This window comes from Podarcis erhardii (genome assembly GCF_964252035.2).
Source record: "Podarcis erhardii genome assembly, chromosome: 6".
NCBI classification, from domain to species: Eukaryota; Metazoa; Chordata; class Lepidosauria; order Squamata; family Lacertidae; genus Podarcis; species Podarcis erhardii.
This window is the reverse complement of record NC_138510.1, coordinates 32,246,397-32,268,242: the sequence shown is the minus strand read 5'-3', so window position 1 is coordinate 32,268,242 and position 21,846 is coordinate 32,246,397. Positions and strand designations below refer to the sequence as shown.

Genomic DNA, 21,846 nt, shown 5'->3' with positions numbered 1-21,846 from the left:
ACTGATTTCAGATTGGTAAGCATGCAATTAATCCTCCCACTGAAATCAGTGGAACTTCCAAGTGCGTAACTTTGGACTGTGACCTAATTCTGTTCCATTGACTCAGGTGGAATGAGGTATTCTAGGATTGTGTAAACCCTTTATTAAAATCTGGTTGACCACCTATTTGGGATAAATACAACATGTGTTCATGTAATTAAACACACACGGACACACACACACAGAGCACAGTCTCAAGGAATTCAGAATTCAGGTTGTATAGGCTGCTGTTCAGGACATTTCCAGGCATCTGCATCAAACTTTGGAAAGGCTTCTTGTATATGTGACACCAGTGCTCAGTACTCAGAGGCCCAACTTGTGCAACACAAAAGTGTTTATTAAACACAAAGAGTCAATAATTATAGCCCTTCCCATGCTATCTTTCATCACAGGGTTCACAGGCTATTTTTCAGAGATACAATCAAAGCAAACCAATGTATTCTCGGTGTTTTCTTCCTGCAAGAGCAGATTTATTTATTTTTACAGGAGCAAAACCTATGACTGACAAGGCACTGGGATTTATACAGTAGCTTTGCATAATTTCATATGATGAATCCCCCTACCACTAAGCATTTTTCATATTATCTGCTGCTTCATCCATTAGAATTAATAGCTTTATGCAGGGCTGGCCCAAAACATTTTGGCACTTGAGGCAAACCTCAAAATGGCGCCTCCTTGCCACCATGGAAGAATGGCTGAGTGAAGATCTACATTGGGAACAAGGGGGGAATAAAGACCTATATTGGAAATGAGTGGGAGGAGACCAGGAGCACCTTCTATTCACCAAGAGGGTGCTGCAGAGGTAGCAGTTCCAGCCTCCACAGAGTGCACCGTAGCTGTTGCTGCTACTGTGGCGGCGGCAGCGGGCAATGCATTAATTGGAGGCCAGATATTCTGCCCCTGTGGATCCTGCTGCCTGATCACATTGCCTCATGCATGGGTCAGCCCTGACTGACATTTCTGGGGGAGAAGGAAAGAGAAGTGGGCAAGTAACAACTGGGAGGTGGTGGGAGCATAGCTTTTACTTTGGCTTCTGCTGATCTTTACAACTTTTAACTCTGTGAACTCTTCCCCTTGGTAGCAATGATTTCTCGCAGCTCTGACTAGAGAGTTCTTCTGATTCCACTAACAAGCTGCACTGAAGTCTCTCTACCAGTATTTTAAAGTGGGTGGTTTGTGTGCCTCATGTTACTTTTTTATGGATTGATTACATTTTTATCCTGTTTTCCTCCACTGAGCTTGGTATGACATACAGGTCCACTCTACTCCCTCATTTACCCTAACAACAACCCTACATTTTGCTGAGAGATAGCAGTTGGTTCAAGATCCCCAATGAATCTCACCAAAGAGACTTCCTAGTCATGATTCAATACTCTTAACTTCTACAAATGAGAGATTTAGTCAACCCCACCCATTATTTCAGGAGTCACTACTTATGCAATGGTGCAGAAGTACAGATTAACCATTTTTCCAGCTTTCAGAATATGCCATCCTTTATATTACCGTATTTTTTGCTCTATAAGACTCACTTTTTCCCTCCTAAAAAGTAAGGGGAAATGTGTGTGCGTCTTATGGAGCAAATGCAGGCTGCGCAACTATCCCAGAAGCCAGAACAGCAAGAGGGATTTCTGCTTTCACTGCGCAGCGATCCCTCTTGCTGTTCTGGCTTCTGAGATTCAGAATATTTTTTTCTTGTTTTCCTCCTCCAAAAACTAGGTGCATATTGTGGTCTGGTGCGTCTTATAGTGCGAAAAATACAGCAATTCTAGCACCCTACAATATCAAGAGTTCATCCTATAGCTGTCACATAGCTATGGGTTTATATTTCTGGACTCCTTTTTAAGACTATTCAGGTTTTTTGTTTTTTAAAACTAAGTCTGATACACCCAACTATGAATGGGAGATTTGGGACTTCCATATTTTTGTATTATTACAGATATAATTAACCATTTGAATCAGGTCATATGTTTTTGCTAAAATGATAATACAAAATTACATCTCAAATCGACTGTGAACTAGCTTTGGTTTTGACTTGTTATAGTTGGTAATGAGATCCAATTTACTGTGACCAAGAGTCATTCTTTTTTCATCCCTGTGTATTTTGCTGCTGTTTTTCGTTGGCACATCATCAGAGGAGCAATAGGAACTAGAATCCGTGGTCTTCGGCTCAAAATGTACTGATTTAGTAGGCTTGTTACTGAGATCTAGTCTGCTGTAGCCATGAGATGCTGGTTTTTCATCCTTCTGTATTTTGTTTACATCTTCCATAGCTTGAACAGTATAAGGGAACTTTTTGTTGACTTTCATTCCTATACTCTCAGGCAGAAGCTTCAAATCGTGCCCATTTCTTGTGTTGTTGCTTAGTATTGGTGAAGATGTTGACAGCAAAGATGTCTTAAGTCTTAGTAGATTAGGTGCATCATTTAATTTAGCTGATGCACTGCAGCTAGAGTCCAGCAGCTCCCTGGGCTGGTATTTCAAGTCATTAAGTCCCAGGAAGCCTGAAACATTCATTCTTGTTTCACCGGGAGTCCATTCTTTAATTTCACAGTGTGCATTAGAAGTTGTCAGGTCTAGATATGGTGATCTCCTTATGCTTACTACGCTTGAATTTGAGAGGCTAGTTGAGGGGCTTGTGGTCTCGCTCTCATTCATTTGAATACGCTTAGAAACTGGCTCAAGTTTCTGCAACAGTCTGTGGGGAGAGGTGGTGGATTTTTCAGCTTTGGGGATGCTGAGTTTGTTCACAGATCTAGACTCGGCATATATGCATCGGAACTCTCTGTCAAAGTCCTCAACAATTTTTCCTTTGAAGTGTGTCACCAGGCCAGTGTGGACGTGACTGCACAGCCACGTAAAACTGAAAAGGAAAGGATTCAGAGACCCTGTGAATCATCAACATACCAAATAACTCTGATTTCAAATAGTTATCTATTTGGATACTATGGAAATGCATTGGACAGGATAGTTAGTTGAACACATCAGTATTATTTCAGTGCATGAAAATAATGGGTGGAGCAGTTTGAGGAGCAGTGATTCAGGATGAGTTCACAAGCATTAGGTTTGTTGGGCAATAATTGAAGCTATTACCTAAAAATGCCAAGCTATTATATTTCATGGTTGTTATAAGATCCTAGTAACAGATATGGGGGAAAAGCTGGTAGGTTTGTTTGTTGTTGTCATATATTCAGTATGTCACAGAAAAAGACCTTGCGGGCCATTCCATCCACACCAGTATTCCCTAGATTTGTTTTTGATTTGCTCCCCAGTCTACAGTGTAAGGAAATATCATTGGCCCTACCACTTGGCAACTCCAGGTGGTGCTGTGTTGGCAGCACATGTTACAGAGGTGACTGTTCAGAAATAGAAATCGAAGCAAAAATGGGATGTTTGCTGCAGAATGTGAATAATCCTTTACAAGGGTTTAGCCCTGGACTTTATTTTCAATATTAAGGGCCAGCTCTGGGATATGAAAAAGTAATGGGTGTTCCTGAACATGTGTAAAGCACTTTCTGCTCAAGATGAGTTACTGGAGCTAATCTCCATATACAGTGGTACCTCGCAAGACGAATGCCTCGCAAGACGAAAAACGTGCAAGACGAAAGAGTTTTCCATTTTTTGAGTCGTTCCACAAGACGAATTTCCCTATGGGCTTGCTTCGCAAGACGAAACGTCTTGTGAGTTCTTGCGAGTTTGTTTCCTTTTTCTTAAAGCCGCTAAGCCGCTAATAGCCGCTAAGCCGCTAATAGCCGTGCTTCGCAAGACGAAAAAACCGCAAGACTAAGAGACGACTCGCGGAACGGATTAATTTCGTCTTGCGAGGCACTACTGTATATTGGTATAAAATTTAGTTTAGAGGACAAGGTGTCTAGGGAGGCTTGACCTCCATCTTCCTCCAAAAGGTTTGCTCCAGGTCTGTGTGCCGTTGGGGTTACAGTGGAAATCATCAGCTTACGATATGGCATTCTTACAATGGCAGCACCCTGTCAGAGAAGCTCACTCCATCTCCGCTCTAATTATCTTTCAGATTCTGAGTTTGGGACTCTTGAGTTTTTTGGTTCACTGTTCCCGTTGGTTGTTTCCTGCTGCTGAATTGAATTAGTTAACAGTGTTCTGCTGTGATTTACAGTTTATTTTATCATGTTATTATTTTTGTTCTTATTTACTGTTGTATTATGCATTTTTAAATTTTTTTTTAGCCATTTTCCAGAACTTTTTATAAAGAAACCGTTTCTTTTAGAGATTTCCCACTGGCCTGGCATTGTGGGCAAACAAGGGAAGGACAACATGTGAATAATCCCACAAGTATTGTTGGGATGAGGGGCTAGTGCAGGGGTCAGCAAACTTTTTTAGCAGGGGGCCGGTCCACTGTCCCTCAGACCTTGTGGTGGTGGGACTGGACTATTTTTTTGGGGGGTGGATGAACAAATTCCTATGCCCCACAAATAACCCAGAGATGTATTGTTTTTAATACTGATTGGGAGCCGCCCAGAGTGGCTGGGGAAACTCAGCCAGATGGGCGGGGTATAAATAATAAATTATTATTATTATTATTATTATTATTATTATTATTATTATTATTATTATTATGTGTTTTAAATAAAAGCATACAGTCTACTCATGTAAAAACACACTGATTCCTGGACCGGATTTAGAAGACAGTTGGGCCGGATCTGGCACCCGGGCCTTAGTTTGCCTACCCATGGGGTAGTGGATCCAGGACCTGATGCGAGGCAGGAATAGATTAGTAGCATCAGTTGCTCCCTCTTCTAACTGGGGATCATTGAAATGCAAGGAGGAGGGTTAGTGAACCAAGAGCCCCAAAAGAGTGGCATCGGAGGGTGGAACTTCTGGACCCTTAATAATGATGTAGAAGAAGGGATTTCAGGAGTTGTAGGTTTTCAGCTCTGGATGACAAGCTGCAATTGCTAAAACATCCTCTTCTACATAAATATTAAAGGTACAGGAGACTTGTCCCGTTTTGTCTGGTTTATTTGAAATTGGAAATGGGTAAATGGATTCTGAGTAGAATACCGGTAGTTGAAGTGCAACTAATCCCAGCAACACAAGAATCCAGTGGGTGGGGTTTTAATACTGCATCAATGGTGTCTTGTGCTGGTGCAATAAGTTACCCTGTTCCTAAATGCCCTTGACAATTAACAGGTCTGACTGCCAAGTTATTATAAACTTCCACACCCAAGTATCCCTTCCTATTAAAAGCCATTAAGAAAAAAAATGCCATTTTGGAATGCATGCATTGTAGTTCTTTGAGATGGCTTCATGATATGGGAACATTCCACTGGGTTCCCAGGCTTCCTGTAAGTTAAAATGAGAGGGAAAGGCAGCTATTAAAGTGTTGATGAATCTGTCTGGGTGGAAAGGAGTGAGTTGTATCAGTCAAGGAAGTCCTCTTGGCAGCAGTTAAAACAAGACAGGGCTGTTTCCTCCTGAAGGCAAAGCCAAGGGATTGGCATGTGTGGCAGGGTAATTGAGGCATGCAGATAAAAAGGAAGCTGCACTTACTGATGATGAAATACAGATGCTATGGCATCAGCAAGGAAAGGGACAAGATCAATGAGTGGACAGTCAACTTGTGAAACTTATCTCTTTTATATAAATGTTTGTGTCAGTGTCACATTATCTCTGTTTACTTGGAAGAAGATTAGAGAGAGCCATGTTCAACCACAATGTCTGGGTCAGTCATACTCTCAACACAATCTATTTCTGTGGAAGAACTGCCCTGCAAAATTCTGAGAAGTGTGAATTTCAAAGGATTGGCTGTGTTTTGGTTCTCATATACCCCACTGCCAAATTGCATGAACGAAGTAGCAAGCATATCAATCCTATTCACAGGGCCTAAAATAGCACTGGTCCTAAAGAAAGAGGTGGCCATATCTTAGATGCATTGTTCATGATATCTCACCTGTAGGTCCCTGCAAGGACTTCTTCGCCATCTATCAACACAAATTTCTCAAGTGCTTGTCCTGTAAGCTTCTTGCCAGCTTTGCTGTAGTATGTGTCTCCACTCACACAGCGTATGCGCATATTCTGAAATGGGAACAAGGCACAGTAGAGATCAAAGGGAGCAAAGACAAATATCCCGTCTTTTCTGTGCTGAGCTTAAATATGTATGCAATATGTATAGATTAATATGAAACTTGGAATTTGCCATTGCAATATATATATATCTACATCAACAGTGTGTTTGGATTTAAGGGAATGTTTCTTTAAAAAATCCCATGTACATGTTTCCTTACCCCATGAAGATTAACAGCACAATTATATACAGTAAATATCAACTTGGAAGTAGGGCTCAGTGAGTTCATTGGGGCTTAATCCCAGGTGAGGATGCATAGTTGCAGTTTAAATATATATCTCAAAATATAATAACTGCTGCAGATATGAAAGACCAGGAGCTGTTTTGCCTCAGGTTTTGAGGCAAAATACTCTAAAATTATAAAATACTGGAAACCGGTTGTAGGGCCTCTATCATTTGACTCCTTTCAAATCCTATTTAGATATTTGAAAACTATAGTAGCTGTAGGCATAACTCTTTATCAATAAATGTGCAATACGTTCGAACAGCCAAAATTGCAGTAACCCAAAAGTGACAGAAAAGAAAAACCTCTATGATACAGAATGGTTATTAAGAGTGATGGATCAGGCTCATATTGACAAATATAGTATAGGTTAAATAATGTAGACAAGCAGGCTATTTGATTATTAGAAAATGGAAATAGAATGCTGTTGAACTGGATGAACTTGGTCTGATCCACCAAGGCAGAACTTGTATTTTAATTCCTGAAGAAAGTGCTTTGAAGAAGAACATAGTTTCAGAAGACAAAGGGCACAATTAGACATGACACCAGCAGGCCCATAAGTTTAGCCTGCTGTTTGCCCCAATTGTATTTAAAATATTTTCAATTGTATTGCTCCCTCAGGCAGTTTTCTTTTCAGTTGAGTTACCATACCAGAAATGAGCATAGATGGAAGAAAAGGGATGTGTGTGTGTGATTCACTCTCTGGCCCCATGTGCTTCAAGCACGAGCTTTCCATAAATCCGTCTTTATATGTGATCAAGGCATATAAACAAATGTTTCTGTTGCCATCCTATCTGGTTTCACCCAAAATGGATGGATGGAAATATTTGGGTAAAGACCTCACAGTGTGTCACTGAGCCTGATGCATGGTATGTGCCTTTGTGACTTAGCCCTGATAATTGTCACTGTCTCTGCTCTTGGGGTGTTCAGCTGCTCCTGAGTGGTAGAAATGACATGTGAAGCCTCCTCTGCGAAAGCACAACCTCTGCTTTAAAGGCTGTACTTGTCCTGTTTGCTTTTCTGTCTGTCATCCAGCTGAACAAACATTCGGCAACACATTGTACTTTTTCACCTACATTGTAAGGAGGCAGGGATCAAAATTCAATTTTCTTTTTTAAATGACAGTATAGCAAAACTGCAAACTCATATTGGTGTTATACAAGTTTAACTGTTAAGTCTTCCAAAAAAGCCTGGGGTTTAGGTCTGGTGAGGATGCTAAGAATTGTTAGAGGTCTCTAGCCCCCACCCCCTCTCACAGCACTAGAATGACAGGCATATAACTGTCTTCCCCCTTTAATGTCCATATATTTTCTCACAGGTTGTTTTAACTTAGTAGTACTATACTAGCAAAACTAACTAGAAACGTACTGGGAAGTCATCCATAGTGAGTTCCATTTTATTGCACATTTCTGCAAAGTGCCTCAAGTTCTTTTCATCAAGGATCAGGTAAACCGGAACACGCCGTCTGCTTGATGCCTCCATCAGGTCACTGAGGATCTCCATATCTGTGAAGAGATCCATCATAATCGCAATCACCTGCACAGATGGGGGTGAAAGTGATAGGAGACATGTTAAAAAATACCAGCAGTAGATCTGTACTATTAAAAATTATTTTCAAAACATAGCAATGAGTTCCAGTATCTCTATAAGTGATTTAGTTTGCTTTGGGGAAATGGAAGAGCAAGAGTACTTTGCAGATAAAGTGAGACAGACAAAGTGAGATTCTTCTGGCCCTTTATCCTAGGCTGCTCCCACACTACCTCTTTTGTATGGAATATCGGTCCTTTGGTCACTCACTTTTTATGGAGAGCCTATGCAATACCGCTGACAAATAGGTACATCTTAGTGTTCTCTCTGCTGTTCATTCATGGTGGGTTTTTTTTTCTTTCTTTCTAGATTTGACTTAGCAGTGTTGTTGTTTGCAATAAAATACCACTGCAGCACCAGTCTTTCGGATAATCCTGGGATTTATGTATTATCCAAACAGTGAGCATTAGAAAGCATTTTGGCTAAGTGTAATTTCCAGACACACTTCAAGGGAAGCCCCATGTAGAACACATTGTGGTGATATGACTGAGGCATGTGTCACTGTGGCTAGATTTGCCTTCTCAGCTTGAGCAAAGGCACTCCTAGCCACAGCAGCTGCCTGGATAGCCAGGTGTAATGCTAGGCCAGGAGCTACAAGCCTGGGGCTTCAGGTAAAGGCCATCCCCATCACAACAGGTCATATTTCTGTTCCCAAATCACTTTATCTACTAACCATCATTAATGCTATCTTGGATGCATTAGAATCACAGAATAAGAATTGTAGAGTTGGAAGCTACATACACCCAGGAATTTCCGTGTTTGGCACAGTTTAATCAAACTTTGATTCTAACTTTTATTTATTATAAGAATTATGGGTGCCTTGCACCCACAAAACTCTGGTACCCCAACACATATCAGTATACAATGCCACATTAAGCAATTGTTTCTCTACAGTTTTCAGTTCATTTCCTCAACACTCCTTATAGCAGAAAGTTCAGGGCTTGTTTGTTTTGCAAGCGGGTTGGGTGTGCAGTCTGAATTTGTCAGTATGCAATAGAATCCTGCCCACAAAATGGTGACAATCTGGAAATGCCCCAAGGCTTGCATGTGGAGGGAGTTTCATAACTCAGTTTGGCAGGCCAGGACCTGATGGGAATCCTGTACTTCAAAGTTCTTCTCATATCAAATAGATGGATTAATCTAAAGTATTTGTATGCTGCCTTTCATTCAAATATATCCCAGACTGGTTCCTAATAGTAAATTACAATAAAACACAATTACTTAATGAAATACCAGGGTGGGGGTGGAGCCAACAATAACTCTATAAATAAAAACCACCCCACAAATTAACCACAACTTTAAAACAAATTCAGGGAGGATAATGGAAGTCTCAATTACAGTGTTTCAAATATAACATCTTTTACCATAAGAGCGAAACCATCCATTTTATATACAGTACCTGAGGGAATTAAAAATGCCTTAACCTGGCAACAGTATAGATGAAGAGTAATACTTTACATATGAAGTATTTCTGTTTCACCATGAGTATTAAATATTAATTTAATAGAGTTAAATATTAATATTAGGAGATTGGCCATAGCTCAATGATAGCGCGCACACAGGAGTTATAGCCGTGAAGGAGGAGTATGAGCTGAAAAGTCCCATTGTCTAGCTCCCTTGGTATATTTGCTTGTAGAGTTGGTAGGGACCCCGAGGATCATTTAGTTTAGTCCAACCCCCTGTAATGCAGCTGTCCCATATGGGGATCAAACCTGCAGACTTGATGTTATCAGCACCATTTTCTAACCAGCTGAGCGATCTAGAGCACAAGTGATCTTCACGTATTTTTTGGATTTAGTTATATTTACAGTTTTGGAATGTGCTTCTTGTATGTTATTGTTTTTCTATGTTATTTTGAAATTGTTTTTGTAGTGTTTGAAACGCCTTCCCATTTCTTTGTTGTAAGTGCTTTGAGCATGTTTTTGTGTATGGAAAAATGGCAGACAAATAAAATGAAATGAGTGGCTTAGAACAAGTGATATGTGGATTATATATGCATGCGTGTGCGCATGTGCATACATGCATTTGTAATCATGGGTTTGTAAGCCACCCTCGGAACTGTCCTGTCTCATCTGCTTCAAATGCAAAAGTGTACAACACATGTACAGTCAATCTGTGATATGCAAAGCTGCTATAAGAATTGAATAGAAATATTAATTTCTCAAGGTGTGTCTTTCCCACCACAATGATAGTGACATTTCTTCTCTTCTATTCAATTCTTTAGCATCCATAGATCTGGCAGCCCTGCCAACTAATGAGCTTAATTTCAGTGTCACACTCTTATTTCTGTAGGGGTTTTGTTATGACACCAATATTACAACAACATTCCAGTAAGCAGCTGAATTAACTGATCTCAACCATAAATGTCGATTAGCACTAAGTATTTGTACAAACTGGGAGTGCACTTCATCCTTCCACCCGTCATGTGTCCTTGCCACCTCTTCCTCAGGCAATACAGTCACACAGCTCTTGTCGGTTCTTATTATTGTTGGCATCTGAGACAATGGAGGAGTGCACCTTTGGGGGTGAAGCCAAACCACACTGGAGACTTACAGCGCCTGCTGTGACTGTATGGATTGTTATATTCCTCCAGAGAATCATGGGAGTTGTGATCTGTTTAGCGCCTCCTCACAACTCTCAGTGCCTTTAACAAACTACAGTTTTTAGGATTCTTTGGGGAAAACCATCAATGTTAAAGTGGTAGTGTTTGGTGTGAATGTCATAGACGATTAAAGGGAAATTAATTCTGTTCAAATGAATAACAGATCTACATGTAAATGTATTTAGGAAACAAATCTATTCACAGATGTGTTGCAAGCTCTGTTAAGTACTTTCAGCAGTTACCAGAGCACGGTCTGTAGACATCTTGACATAGCACACACATGCACAAACACTTTGGAATTACGCCTTTGAGAGAATAAACATCAAACATTTTACACTGAAGAGGAAAAACTACTATGGAGGCAAGTTTTGAGGAGATATCCTAGAAAATGAACTAGCAGGAACCTGGCATCCTATTCATGGTTCTTTCCTAGAAAAGCCACATGGACTGTGGTATAACATTTTCCACATACAATTCTTGACTGACTCATCCCAAATAACTCTCCTGTCTTGAGATTCTGCTGGGCTACAGTTTAGGAATGGCCAAGAGGAGACTGAAGGGCTAGGTATGGTCCGGGAAGCCATTTTATTTGGTCCTTGGAGACCACACCAAATTTAATGATTGTATGATAACCATTTTCTCTACTGTTTCATGCTTTAGGGAAAACATTTTCAGAAGCTGGGAGAGATTATTTACAGTTTAATGTTGCTTCTGTTTTTGAGTTTTGCACGTAATACCTGGGCCATGCATACACCCATCTACTCCATGATGGTGAAGTTCTCACTTCTAGGTTGCAAGGATGACTTTATACTAAAGAATAATATAAGTGAATCTAATAATTTCTAAGGTGTGCAGCAAAATATTATTCTTCTGCTAGAATTCTTATAATGGTGTTGAAAATATAGACTGGCCACTTCTGCAATAGCTAAATATGACATACTTTCTACTACAATACTGAGCAATCGAGCGTCAAAGCCTGTCATGTAACCCATCAGATAAAAAACTCATACAAGGTTAAAATACTAACACACAAACACACATGGAGTTGACATAATACATAAATAATTGTATCCAATGCTGTCCAAATCCAAACCAAAATCCCAACCATCTGGAGTAGAGGTGCTGTTTGGGAGACTGCTGGGCACATGAAAGGAGGGAGAAGTTCAGATGTGGAAGTTGAAATCTGCTGCGTGAGCAGAGCAGTGGTGTTGGCTTTAACCCAAAAATTCTAAGTAGGATATCATAAAAATGGGAGCAAACTACCAGGACTGGCCAAAGACAGTTTTCTGTCAGAGATGAAGGACAAAAAGGCACCCCACTCTTGCTCCACCTGCAGAAGGCAGCTGCATTTTACTACAATATTAGGAACAGGATGGTGTCCCCCACCACACCTGGGACAGACTGTAGGGCACATGCAGCTTTGTTTGCCAACAGAAAAGTACAGAAATGGGGCTCAGAGGGAACAGGAGGGGGAACTGCTCACTTGAAGCAGTCAACTTATTCTTCCTAATGGTAGGACTAGCCTTGCAAACATATAAGTACAGTGGTACCTCAGGTTACATACGCTTCAGGTTACAGACTCCACTAACCCAGAAATAGTACCTTGGGTTAAGAACTTTGCTTCAGGATGAGAACAGAAATCGGGCTCCAGTGGCACGGCAGCAGCAGGAGGCCCCATAAGCTAAAGTGGTGCTTCAGGTTAAGAACAGTTTCAGGTTAAGAACAGACCTCTGGAACGAATTAAGTACTTAACCCGAGGTACCACTGTAATTCCAGTGCAACACCAGAACCCCAATGATCAGCCCCATCTTCCCCTTTTGGATTATATATCAAATGCTCTACTTACTGTCTTGGCCTTGCCTATCAGAGACCGAAGTAATTCCTTTACATTGTGTGTCTTGTCCCTTTGGAAATACAAAGTGACTTCTGTTTGGCCAAATGATGAGACTGTGGGAACCTCTGGCCAACCGAGCTCCAGATCTGGGGGATCGATGTCTGACATAAATGGGAAGTATGTCCCAGATGTGACTTCAGAGAGGAGGGAAGCCCCGTCACCACTGTCTTCTCTCGTCAGCCCTGCCTCTCGTCTTTTAATCGGAGACCCTGTGATGCTTTGACTGTGTTGGCTCATGTAATCCATATCTAAGGTGGAAAGAAATGACAGCTCCTTTTCCTTAGTAATGGCTTGCCGGTAGCCACCTTCTCCCTGTTCCAGAAAGGCATCCACAGCCAGCCTGGCTGTCTCGCTATGCTGCAGCATTGAAGGGGTGATTTCCACCCTCCAGGGCTTTTTCAGATCATCCAGACGGCTTTTCAGTTGCCCTGTGGTCCCTTGGGAGCTCCCATAGCCCCTGTGGAGCCAGCTCATTGCCTCTGCTGTTGGGTAGCCAAACATGATAGTACTCAGAGTTGCCCCTCTTGAGAAAAATTCTGCTGCTTTTTCAGTCAGGAGTCCTCCTGTTTGTTGTTTGGTTTTTGCTGGGTTCTTCGACAACGTAGCTCACAACGACTCTCTAGCTCCTGAGGATCCGTATCCTTTGTCCTCCTCAGCCTCTTCTAAACATCCATTCCTTCCAGGAAGAAGGAAACTTCTCTGGTTGTTCCAATTTGTCTGCTGAAGGAAGAAGTAGTTGCTGGAAATTTTGGTGTCCAGGGCCTGTTTCGATGTTGCCTTCCTCATGGAAATGTCAAGAAGGATTTCCCCATCTTTTCTGCAGTAGCTGCTTTTAGATATGCTTCTTCAAGCAGTGAGACTCAAATAAGTTCCCGCCCTAACTAACCGTGAACAAATTTCTCTGTTGCAGTCAAAACCCTGAAACCTGTTCAGGCAGTTCTCATGCCTCGAGAGGAAAGAGGAATGCTGGGACCTGTTCTAAGGTCAGTGTGGATTTATGTGACTATAATAACTATACACAAATGAAAAAAGAATGTAGTAACACTGAGCCAGGCTCGAAATAGGAAGGAAGATGATAGTGCATTCTTTAGTGTACATTAGTATTCTTTTTTTCTTTTGGTGTTAATGGGTGCACACCTGTGCAATAAATTCTGCAAATTGCTGTAATTCAGGGCAGGGCAGTGGTTGCTTAGGGTCTCCGGAGCACATATTTTCTTTGAAGTGCACCAGAAAAGTATTAGGCAAACTTATTTTTTCACAATGTTTTAATAACCATGGTTTTTAGATTTAGGACAAGTGTAGTCAGCATTCTGACTATTTCTAGGTTATTTCATCTGAAGCTTTCCTCTGGAACTTATTCTGAGGGAAACTTGGAGGGTGATGTTGAGTTAGGGCCTTTTTGGCTGTGGCTCCTTGTCTCTGGAATGCTCTTCCCAGTGAGGTCTGTCTGGCTCCTTCACTGACATATTTTTGATGTTAGGTAAAGACTTAGCTTTTGCTCAGCTTTTGACAGTCTGAGTCGATTTTGTTCTGGTGCTAGTGTGCTGCTAAAACTTCCTGCAGCTGTTACAGGCTGCGTGTGCTGTTTTTTTAAAAAGGAATTGTAGGTGTTCGCTTGAAAATTAAAGTTTGATATGACGTTTAAATGATATTATGTATTTATGTGTATTTTAAAAAATGTAAGCTTCTTGAAAACATTTTAAGTAACAAGCAACTAATATGTCTAAACAATGTTGATAATGTGGTGGTGGGGGGGGATGCATAAGTAGCTTCTGCTAATACTTTCAGGGTCAGCCCAAGACATTTTGTTGCCTGAGGCAAAGGCCAAAATGGTGCTGCTCCCCATTTAATGTACAGAACCTCATTGAACTGGCAACTGAATCTTATTTCTGCACTGACAATGGTATAGCCTCCTGCACTGTATCTGAGGCAGCAGGCCAGTTTAGGGGTCCCAGTGGAGGCCATGAGTCATACCCAGTGGCATCCTCCAGCTAGGAAGAGGGAACATTTGGTGGGCTTAAGAGAAACAGCCAGAGGGCTGCCATTGCTACTCTACAGCACCTTCTGCCTGAGGCAGTTGCCTCTCTCTGCCTAATGGTAGGGCCAGCCTTGATCAATTTGTATTTGTTCATTGTTATATCATACTGTTCTCATGGGCTAATAATATTGATATATAAATAGCATACATTATGCATTATATGAAAATGCCCATAAGAGCAAGCATTGCCCCCGAGGATATTCAGTGTTCCTTACTTAGTAACAAATGTTTATGTTATGAACTGCCCTGAGATCTACAGGTACAGGGCGGTATATAAAATTTAGTAATAGTAATAATAGTAATAGAAATACAAAAAAGGAAGGGCAGAATATACACTGTGAAGTTGCATTGGTTTCAACGAGAGAGTTGAATGTATGCTTGTATATTTCCTATTGAAGTAAATGGAACTTTACTATACTTTTTTTGACTGGATCATTACCTAAGGATCAGCCATGGTTGAATTCCATTTGTGTGTATGTGTGTGTGTGTGTTTATTGCATCCTTCCCCAGTTTGGTACCCTCCAGACGTTTTCGACTACATCTCCAATCAACCCCAGCCAGTATAGCTAATTGTCAGAGACAATGTGAATTATAGTTCAAAATATCTAGACAGCACCAAGTTGGAGAATAAAACCTATTTGAAGTATTTTCTAGTCTTTAACTAATATTCCAGATACATTTTCTTAATAATAACAACCTAATTTTAAGGTTTGCAAAGCATATTGCCTTTGGATACGAGAGCAGCAATTAATCCTCGCAGCTGACAGTTAGAACTGACATGTAGCTACTTAAAACTATTGCATTTTTATCAATGTTTCTGAACTGTGGGCATTACAAAAATATGGTGGTGCGTGATTGCCGATTGTTACACATGTAGAAATGTTCATTTTTCAACGGTGACATCTGGAATCAGAGTAACCCAAGTGTACTTTGGCTTACAAAGCTATCTGTTTTCCTGCTTCCTCCTTTGTCCTTTGTCCCGCTTTCCCCCAAGGCTACTCCTAAAGGCCAACAACACTCTGGGATGTGATGCAATGGTTTCAGTGGGGGTAGAAATCTGGGCGGCAGGGAGGCAGGGCTGACGTGTCTTCTCTTCACTCAATAAGCTCTTTGGACCCCAGACACTGATTTGCTTTAGCAGTTTGCATTCATTTTAATAAGAACATGAGATGAGCCTGCTGCATCAAGCCAATTGGCCATCTCATCCATCATCATCTTCTCCTAGTGGCCCAGCAGATGCCTGTGGGAAGCCCACAAGCTGGATTCAACCAGAAGAGCACTCTCCCCTCCTGTGGGTTCCAGCAACTGGTACACAGAAGCATTGCTATGGAAGCAGAGCAGATCCATCATGACTAGTAGCTATTGATAGCCCTCTTCTACATGAATTTGGAAGACCACATTTAAATACTGCTTCTGAGCACAAGCTTCTGCCTCTTTCTCCTCCTTTGTTGCCACCACAGGCACTGTACTCATCATAAAGGGGGCTGGAGCTGCAGAATTACTAATGGTGTCCTGGTGATGTGACCTAGCCTAAAAAAGGGAAGCCATATCTAGAGGCATGTTTGCCAGGTGCTACTTTGGTCAGGATGGCTTTTGTTAGGGGAAACATCATTTTAATTTCTAAGCCTTCCAAGTCCACCTAGCTTATGGTCAAACGAGACATGAAATTTGGAGATCTATGATTAGATTCCTCCATTGCTATAATGATGATAATAGTCCCACTAGTGTGGTGGTAATGGGGGGTGCAATATTGTTGGGGTTGTGGTGCTGGATCAGAGAACTTAACTCTTTCTTCCATTTTTCTCTTGGCTTGAGGCCAAGCTTGTGAGCTGAATCAGCCTTGCTCTTCACCCAAGGGGAGATAGAAGCAGTAGGAAGGAAGGGCTGCAGGGTAGGGTGATGTGGAGAGCTTTGTTGCCACGCTGCAAGCAAGAGGAGAGGTCAGATCCAGCCCTGCTCACTTCAACACAGCAACAGTGTCAGGGATGAAGGTACAGCGGGAGAGCATAGCAATAACTCTGTCTTCTTCCTAGGGCCATTTTCTCCTATCCAGTGTTCAACAACCTTAGGTCCCCAGATGTTGTTGGGACTACAACTCCCATCAACCATCACTGGCTAAACTGGGTAGAGTTTATGAGAGATGTGGTCCAACAATAGCCAAGGACCCAAAGTTTAAGAACACTGCCCTAATGAAGATAATTGAGCAATTGAAAGAAGCAGGCTTGGAGAGTAAGTAGATCCTAGCTTTGCTTGTGAGTCTGGCAGGTATAAGAAGAGATGAAGGCAGAAAGAAAGAGAAAGCAAGCAAGCAAGCAAGCAAGCAAGCAAGCATACACCAATGTAGCAGCTTGGAGCTTCCCCATTGAATTGATGCTAGATAAATAGATATGCATGCAGTTGTGAGTTGCAATATTAAAATATTGCAGAATCCCTAATGAGAGGAAGAGAGTCCCAGCCGTGAAGGAGACACGCACTGCTCACAACATATTGTTGTTAGAGATTTTTGCAAACATCTGGGTGTGTATAGTTACAGCCCTGGTGGCACATTCGAAAACAGTATTAATAAGGATAATAATAGTAATTAGAAATAATAGGCAGTATTATCTACTGCCCTGCAGTCACTGCTCTGCAGTGATACTCTTGGGGTGGTCTTGACCAAGTTTAGCTATGATTCCTGCATTGTAGGGGTTTGGACTAGATGACCCTTGGGGTCCCTATGATTCTATGTGATAAAAATTCTGTGATTAAAAATTAGGAAGAAGTACATGGTGGCTAACTCCATGGGATGTCTTTTCTAATGTTGGACCTATATCAAATCCCTACAATAGCCTACTTTGCAGGGTTGTTGAAACCATGCACAGAAAGACTGTACAGCACCATTAAATTAAAAGTACAAAAAATGCCAAAAGAAATTAATCTATTGATATAGTTTCCGGTTATGATAAAGCCCTTTCTACTGGAACTTTCTAAACAAAAACTCAGTCACACCCTCTGATTCATTTTGAAAAGTGCTGCTGTGTGAAATTAGTTTCTGCCTGTCATCTTGGCAAGCATGCAGTGACTATTTATTTTTCAACTACCTTCTCGGTAGTAATTGCGACATCAACTTTCCCCCCAACCAAGTCCCGTTCCAGGAAGCTTTGAGGCTATTTTATCACAAGAGAAAACATTTTTGTAGCCAAACAGTGGGATAGAAATCTTCTAAATAACAATAAACGTTTGAGGAAAAACATAACTACATATTCACATATCGGAACCCTAAACCTAAAAGGAAACATTCGTCTAAAGTGAACAGACATGGGAGCACAGTTGAATGTACTGTCTACTGACTGCTGTAGGAAATGGAACAGGCTTGCTTCAAAGACATGTTGCAACAGACACCTTTCAATTATAGATTGCAGTTGTTTGCACAGGAGGAGGTATGATGCATATAGCGCTCTTAATGTGCCAACTGTTTCATGATCTCCATTTTACATGCCTTCACAGTGAACCTCTTCCTCTATTCTAATGAGATTAAATCATAGAGCCTTATCTAGATATCTAAGGAAATTCATGACTATGCTAGGATTTGCCCCCAGGTGTTGCAGAACCACCTGCACTCAATGTGTTGGACTCAAGCTGGAAAGACTAAAGTTCAAATCCCCCACTTGGTTGTGAAGGGCCCAGCCTTTTCAACCCAAAACCCCTGTCCAGGCCATCAGAGCCTTCTGCTAAAGCACTCTGGGTAAGGGAGGAGGATAACATGCATTTGCCTCAAAAGTGTGGTCCTCCCTGGATCTAGCCTGTCTCTAATATTCCCTTCTGGATCCAGTGGGTGGTAGCTGACAGCTGCAGGTACACCTGGAGAAAATAAGTTATCTAGATATATTCAACTTTCAGGCCTGATTTTGCCACCAATGCAGCCTTGGTCACCCTGACTGATGACCTTTCTTGGGAGAAAAAGGGGACTGTGATCCTTCTTGACCGCTCAGGAACCTTTTGACATTATTGACCATGGTGACCTGGAGGGACTCAGGGAGGTGGAAACTGGAAGCACTACATTAAAGTGGTTTTACTCCTACCTGCTGAGTTGCTGCCTACTGTTGCTTGGCCCCATGGCTTTTGAGCTGTGGGGTCCTGCAAGGGTACATTATGTCCATTATGTATATGAAAATGTTGAGAACTGTCACCCAGGGATTTGGAGCCTGGTGCCATCAATATTCTGATGACATGCAGTTCTCTCTCTCCTCTCCCCATTCCATCACAACCAGCAGAGGCTGTGATGGCTGGATGGGGGTCAATAAACTGAGGCTGAATCCTGACAAGAAGGTGGTCTGTGGGTCTGGGACTTAGGCACTGCACTCCCCCTGAAAGAACAGGTTTGTAGTCCATGACTACCGTATTTTTCGCACCATAGGACGCACCGGACAATAGGATGCACCTTGTTTTAGAGGGGGGAGAACAAGAAAAAAAAATTCTCCCCCTCTCTGCCCAGCGCGCCTTCAGTGAAGCAGCAGGAGGCGCTGCGCAGAGAGGGGGAGAATTTCCCCCCTCTTGTTTTCCCGCTCTAAAACAAGGTGCCGTTCAGGCGGCTACCTTGGAAGCCTGGAGAGCGAGAGGGCTCGGTGTGCACTGACCCCTCTCACTCTCCAGGTTTCAGGTTCCTTTCGACCTGCTCTTTGGGGCTGGCGGGGGAAGCCCATCACCAGCCCCAAAGAGCAGGTCAGGGAGCAGCGGAAAGGCGCAGTGGAGAGGCTGCTGCCATAGTCGCGCGTCACCTCTCCAGCTGGGAGAGGGTCATGGGGCTATGGCTTCTTTAGCCCCTCACGCGCTCTCCCAGCTGGAGCGGTGGCGTCCAGCTAAAGAGGATCCTGCCATAGCCGCGCATCACCTCTCCAGCTAGGAGAGGGTCGTGGGGCTATGGCTTCTTTAGCCCCGCGCGCGCTCTCCTGGCTGGAGAGGTGACGCGCGGCTATAGAGGCTCCAGCCATAGCCGCGCATCACCTCTCCAGCCGGGAGAGGGTCGCGGGGCTATGGCGTCTTCGCTCCATAGGATGCACACACATTTCCCCTTCATTTTTGAAGGGGAAAAAGTGCGTCCTATAGAGCGAAAAATACGGTACTTCTGGATTCCAACCTGTCACAGGAGTCTCAAGTGGCTTCTGTGGCTAGGGGTGCTAGCTCAGCTTAGGTTGGTTCATCAGCTATGGCCAGCCCTGGATTGTGATAGCCTGGCTTCAGTGGTCCAGGCTTTGGTGACCTCCAACCTGGACTACTGTAATGTGCTCTACATGGTGCTACCCTTGAAGACAGTATGGAGGTTTCAGCTAGTGCAGAATGTGGCTGCCAGGTTGGGACAGCCCAATGGGACCATTGTCTTCAGAGCAGTGCACTGACTACCAATGAGCTACCGTGCCCAATTCAAGGTATGAGCAGATAAAGCCCTAAATGGCTTGGGACCCAACACCAGCCATCTTGGCTCCTATACTTAGCAGGGGAGACCCTGTTGGTGATTACCTGTGAGAGGGCCTTTTTGGTGGCGGCTCCCCATTTGTAGAATGTCTTCCTTAGTGAGATCTATCAATTTCCCTCGTTATTAACTTTAGGAAGAATTGTGAAGCATTTCAGTTTACTCAGGCATTTGATGGCTGAAAGTCCTATCCCTGTCAACCCCGAAATTATTGGTAGCTGTAGGGTTCCAAATATTAGATGGCTCACTGTCGGATTGTGTGCTGTGTTGGGCCCACTGTAAATATGTGAGACAAATTAACAATCTGTGCAGTGTTTCTTGCAACCCAATTGTCACAGGATTCTACCAATGAGTAATCACACTGTTCAAAGTTGGAGTTAACTCTTTTTTGGCTGGGGCAACTGTCAGATGGGCAACATATAAATTGTTGTTGTTAGCAAATACATGATCTCTACAGACTTGGTTGAGTGTCAGGAATAATGAGCAGAGCAGGCATTCCCAGAGCTCTTGCTCCATGAAAATTTATGGAGTAAATTGATGAAAATTAGTTGCTGAGACTAAAAGTCCCCACCTCCTCACAGCCGTCTTAAGTCTCCTCTCAAGGGATTTCCCCAAGCAACCAGAGACTCTGCCTGCAGGCAGCCAACCTTTCCTCTGCCCTTTTCAGGCCTCTTCTGGTTCTGGGAGAAAAGAGGGGAGCTTGTCGCAGCAGGAGGGGGAGACACCCATGACTCTTCACCAGCCTGGCTCATCTTTGCCTCTTGGCCTCCCTCTTCCCACTTCAGCCTCTGCCTCTGATTCTAGACTTCTCTCTGCCACAGACCCTCCCTGCTCACTAAGCCCTGTTACCTCTTCAGCTTCCAACCCCTCGTCTTCCCATTAGTCTCCCTCTGACCACTCATCATTGTCCCACCACCATTCCCCAGGCTCTAAGCCTTCTTCCCTTGGTCTTTCCCCAGCTGGTTCTTCCTGCCACTCATCTGTATACAACCAGTCCACGTCACCAGTATCTTACCTTCCTCTGTTGACTGCAACTGTACACTGACAGCCAAGATAACACTGTCATGGTTCATTTCTTTTTTGCCTCCATTTGCAGCTCAACCGCCATGTGGCATTTTCTGGGGCCATAGAATATTAATATGGATCTAGAACTTGACACTCAATTCACTAAGAGAGGTGCCAATATTTGAGTAGCCAATAACAAAACCAATAGTATTTAAATATGCTGAGGTCAGGGTCCCCTGGGCTCCACATGGTCCCATGGCTTAGAAGTAAGACTTCAACAATTCTAGACTGTAAACTGTGTATCTGATGCATGACAACTTTGTACATCCCAGGCCTCCACTAAGGTTGGCTGGCAGTATTGTGCTCCCATGGCATTGCCGGATGACAAGACAGTCCTGGGTTCAGGAGTGGGGGTTAATGTTTAAGTGAGTATTTTGAATATGAATTAATGTATGTAGCTTTGTGCCAAAATATCTACCATTACTTTTTCCATCTATTCCAGGAGCAGCAAGATACACACAGTAAAGTTTATTTTGGTCCTAGGTATACTTCACTCCCATTAAAAATAAATTAATCAGCAAATTCCTACACAGCTAAGCCTTCTTTTATGTAAATACAACACAGCTGTAATGAATTACAAGGTGTTATTATCTCTCTCACACACACTGCATAATACTTCACACATAAGAGGTTTTCTCTCCTTAGCTCAGTTTGCAACAAAAGCATCTTAAATAAACTGAGAAAAAAATGTTTGGTTTGTAATGTTTTCACAGAAGTGGAATATACCTCACACATATAAAGTTTCTTTATATGACTCATTTTATAACAAGTTAAACTGAGGAAGTTTGCTTTGGGGAAAAAAATAACAAATTGACTTTTTTTTGTACAAAGAAAATTGGTAGCTGTTGCTGG

At 42.5% G+C, this 21,846-nt stretch overlaps 1 protein-coding gene and 1 long non-coding RNA gene across 2 annotated transcripts in view; one reads left to right on the top strand and one right to left on the bottom strand.

Annotated features, from left to right (window-relative positions):
* LOC309343394 overlaps window positions 1-21,846 on the top strand; it is a 29,205-nt gene that overhangs the window by 2,283 nt on the left and 5,076 nt on the right. Inside the window, exon 3 of the long non-coding RNA XR_014157257.1 lies at window positions 13,353-13,425. This is a non-coding gene — a long non-coding RNA (uncharacterized lncRNA). The remainder of the gene's footprint in view (window positions 1-13,352; window positions 13,426-21,846) is intronic.
* FAM83C (family with sequence similarity 83 member C) lies at window positions 356-13,333 on the bottom strand. Its single transcript, XM_081864764.1, has 5 exons — window positions 12,395-13,333; window positions 7,728-7,895; window positions 5,963-6,087; window positions 1,812-2,899; window positions 356-1,553 (listed from the first exon to the last, which is right to left on the bottom strand). The coding sequence occupies exons 1-4, from the start codon at window positions 12,941-12,943 to the stop codon at window positions 2,032-2,034; spliced, it is 1,710 nt and encodes a 569-aa protein (XP_081720890.1). The 5' UTR covers window positions 12,944-13,333; the 3' UTR covers window positions 356-1,553; window positions 1,812-2,031.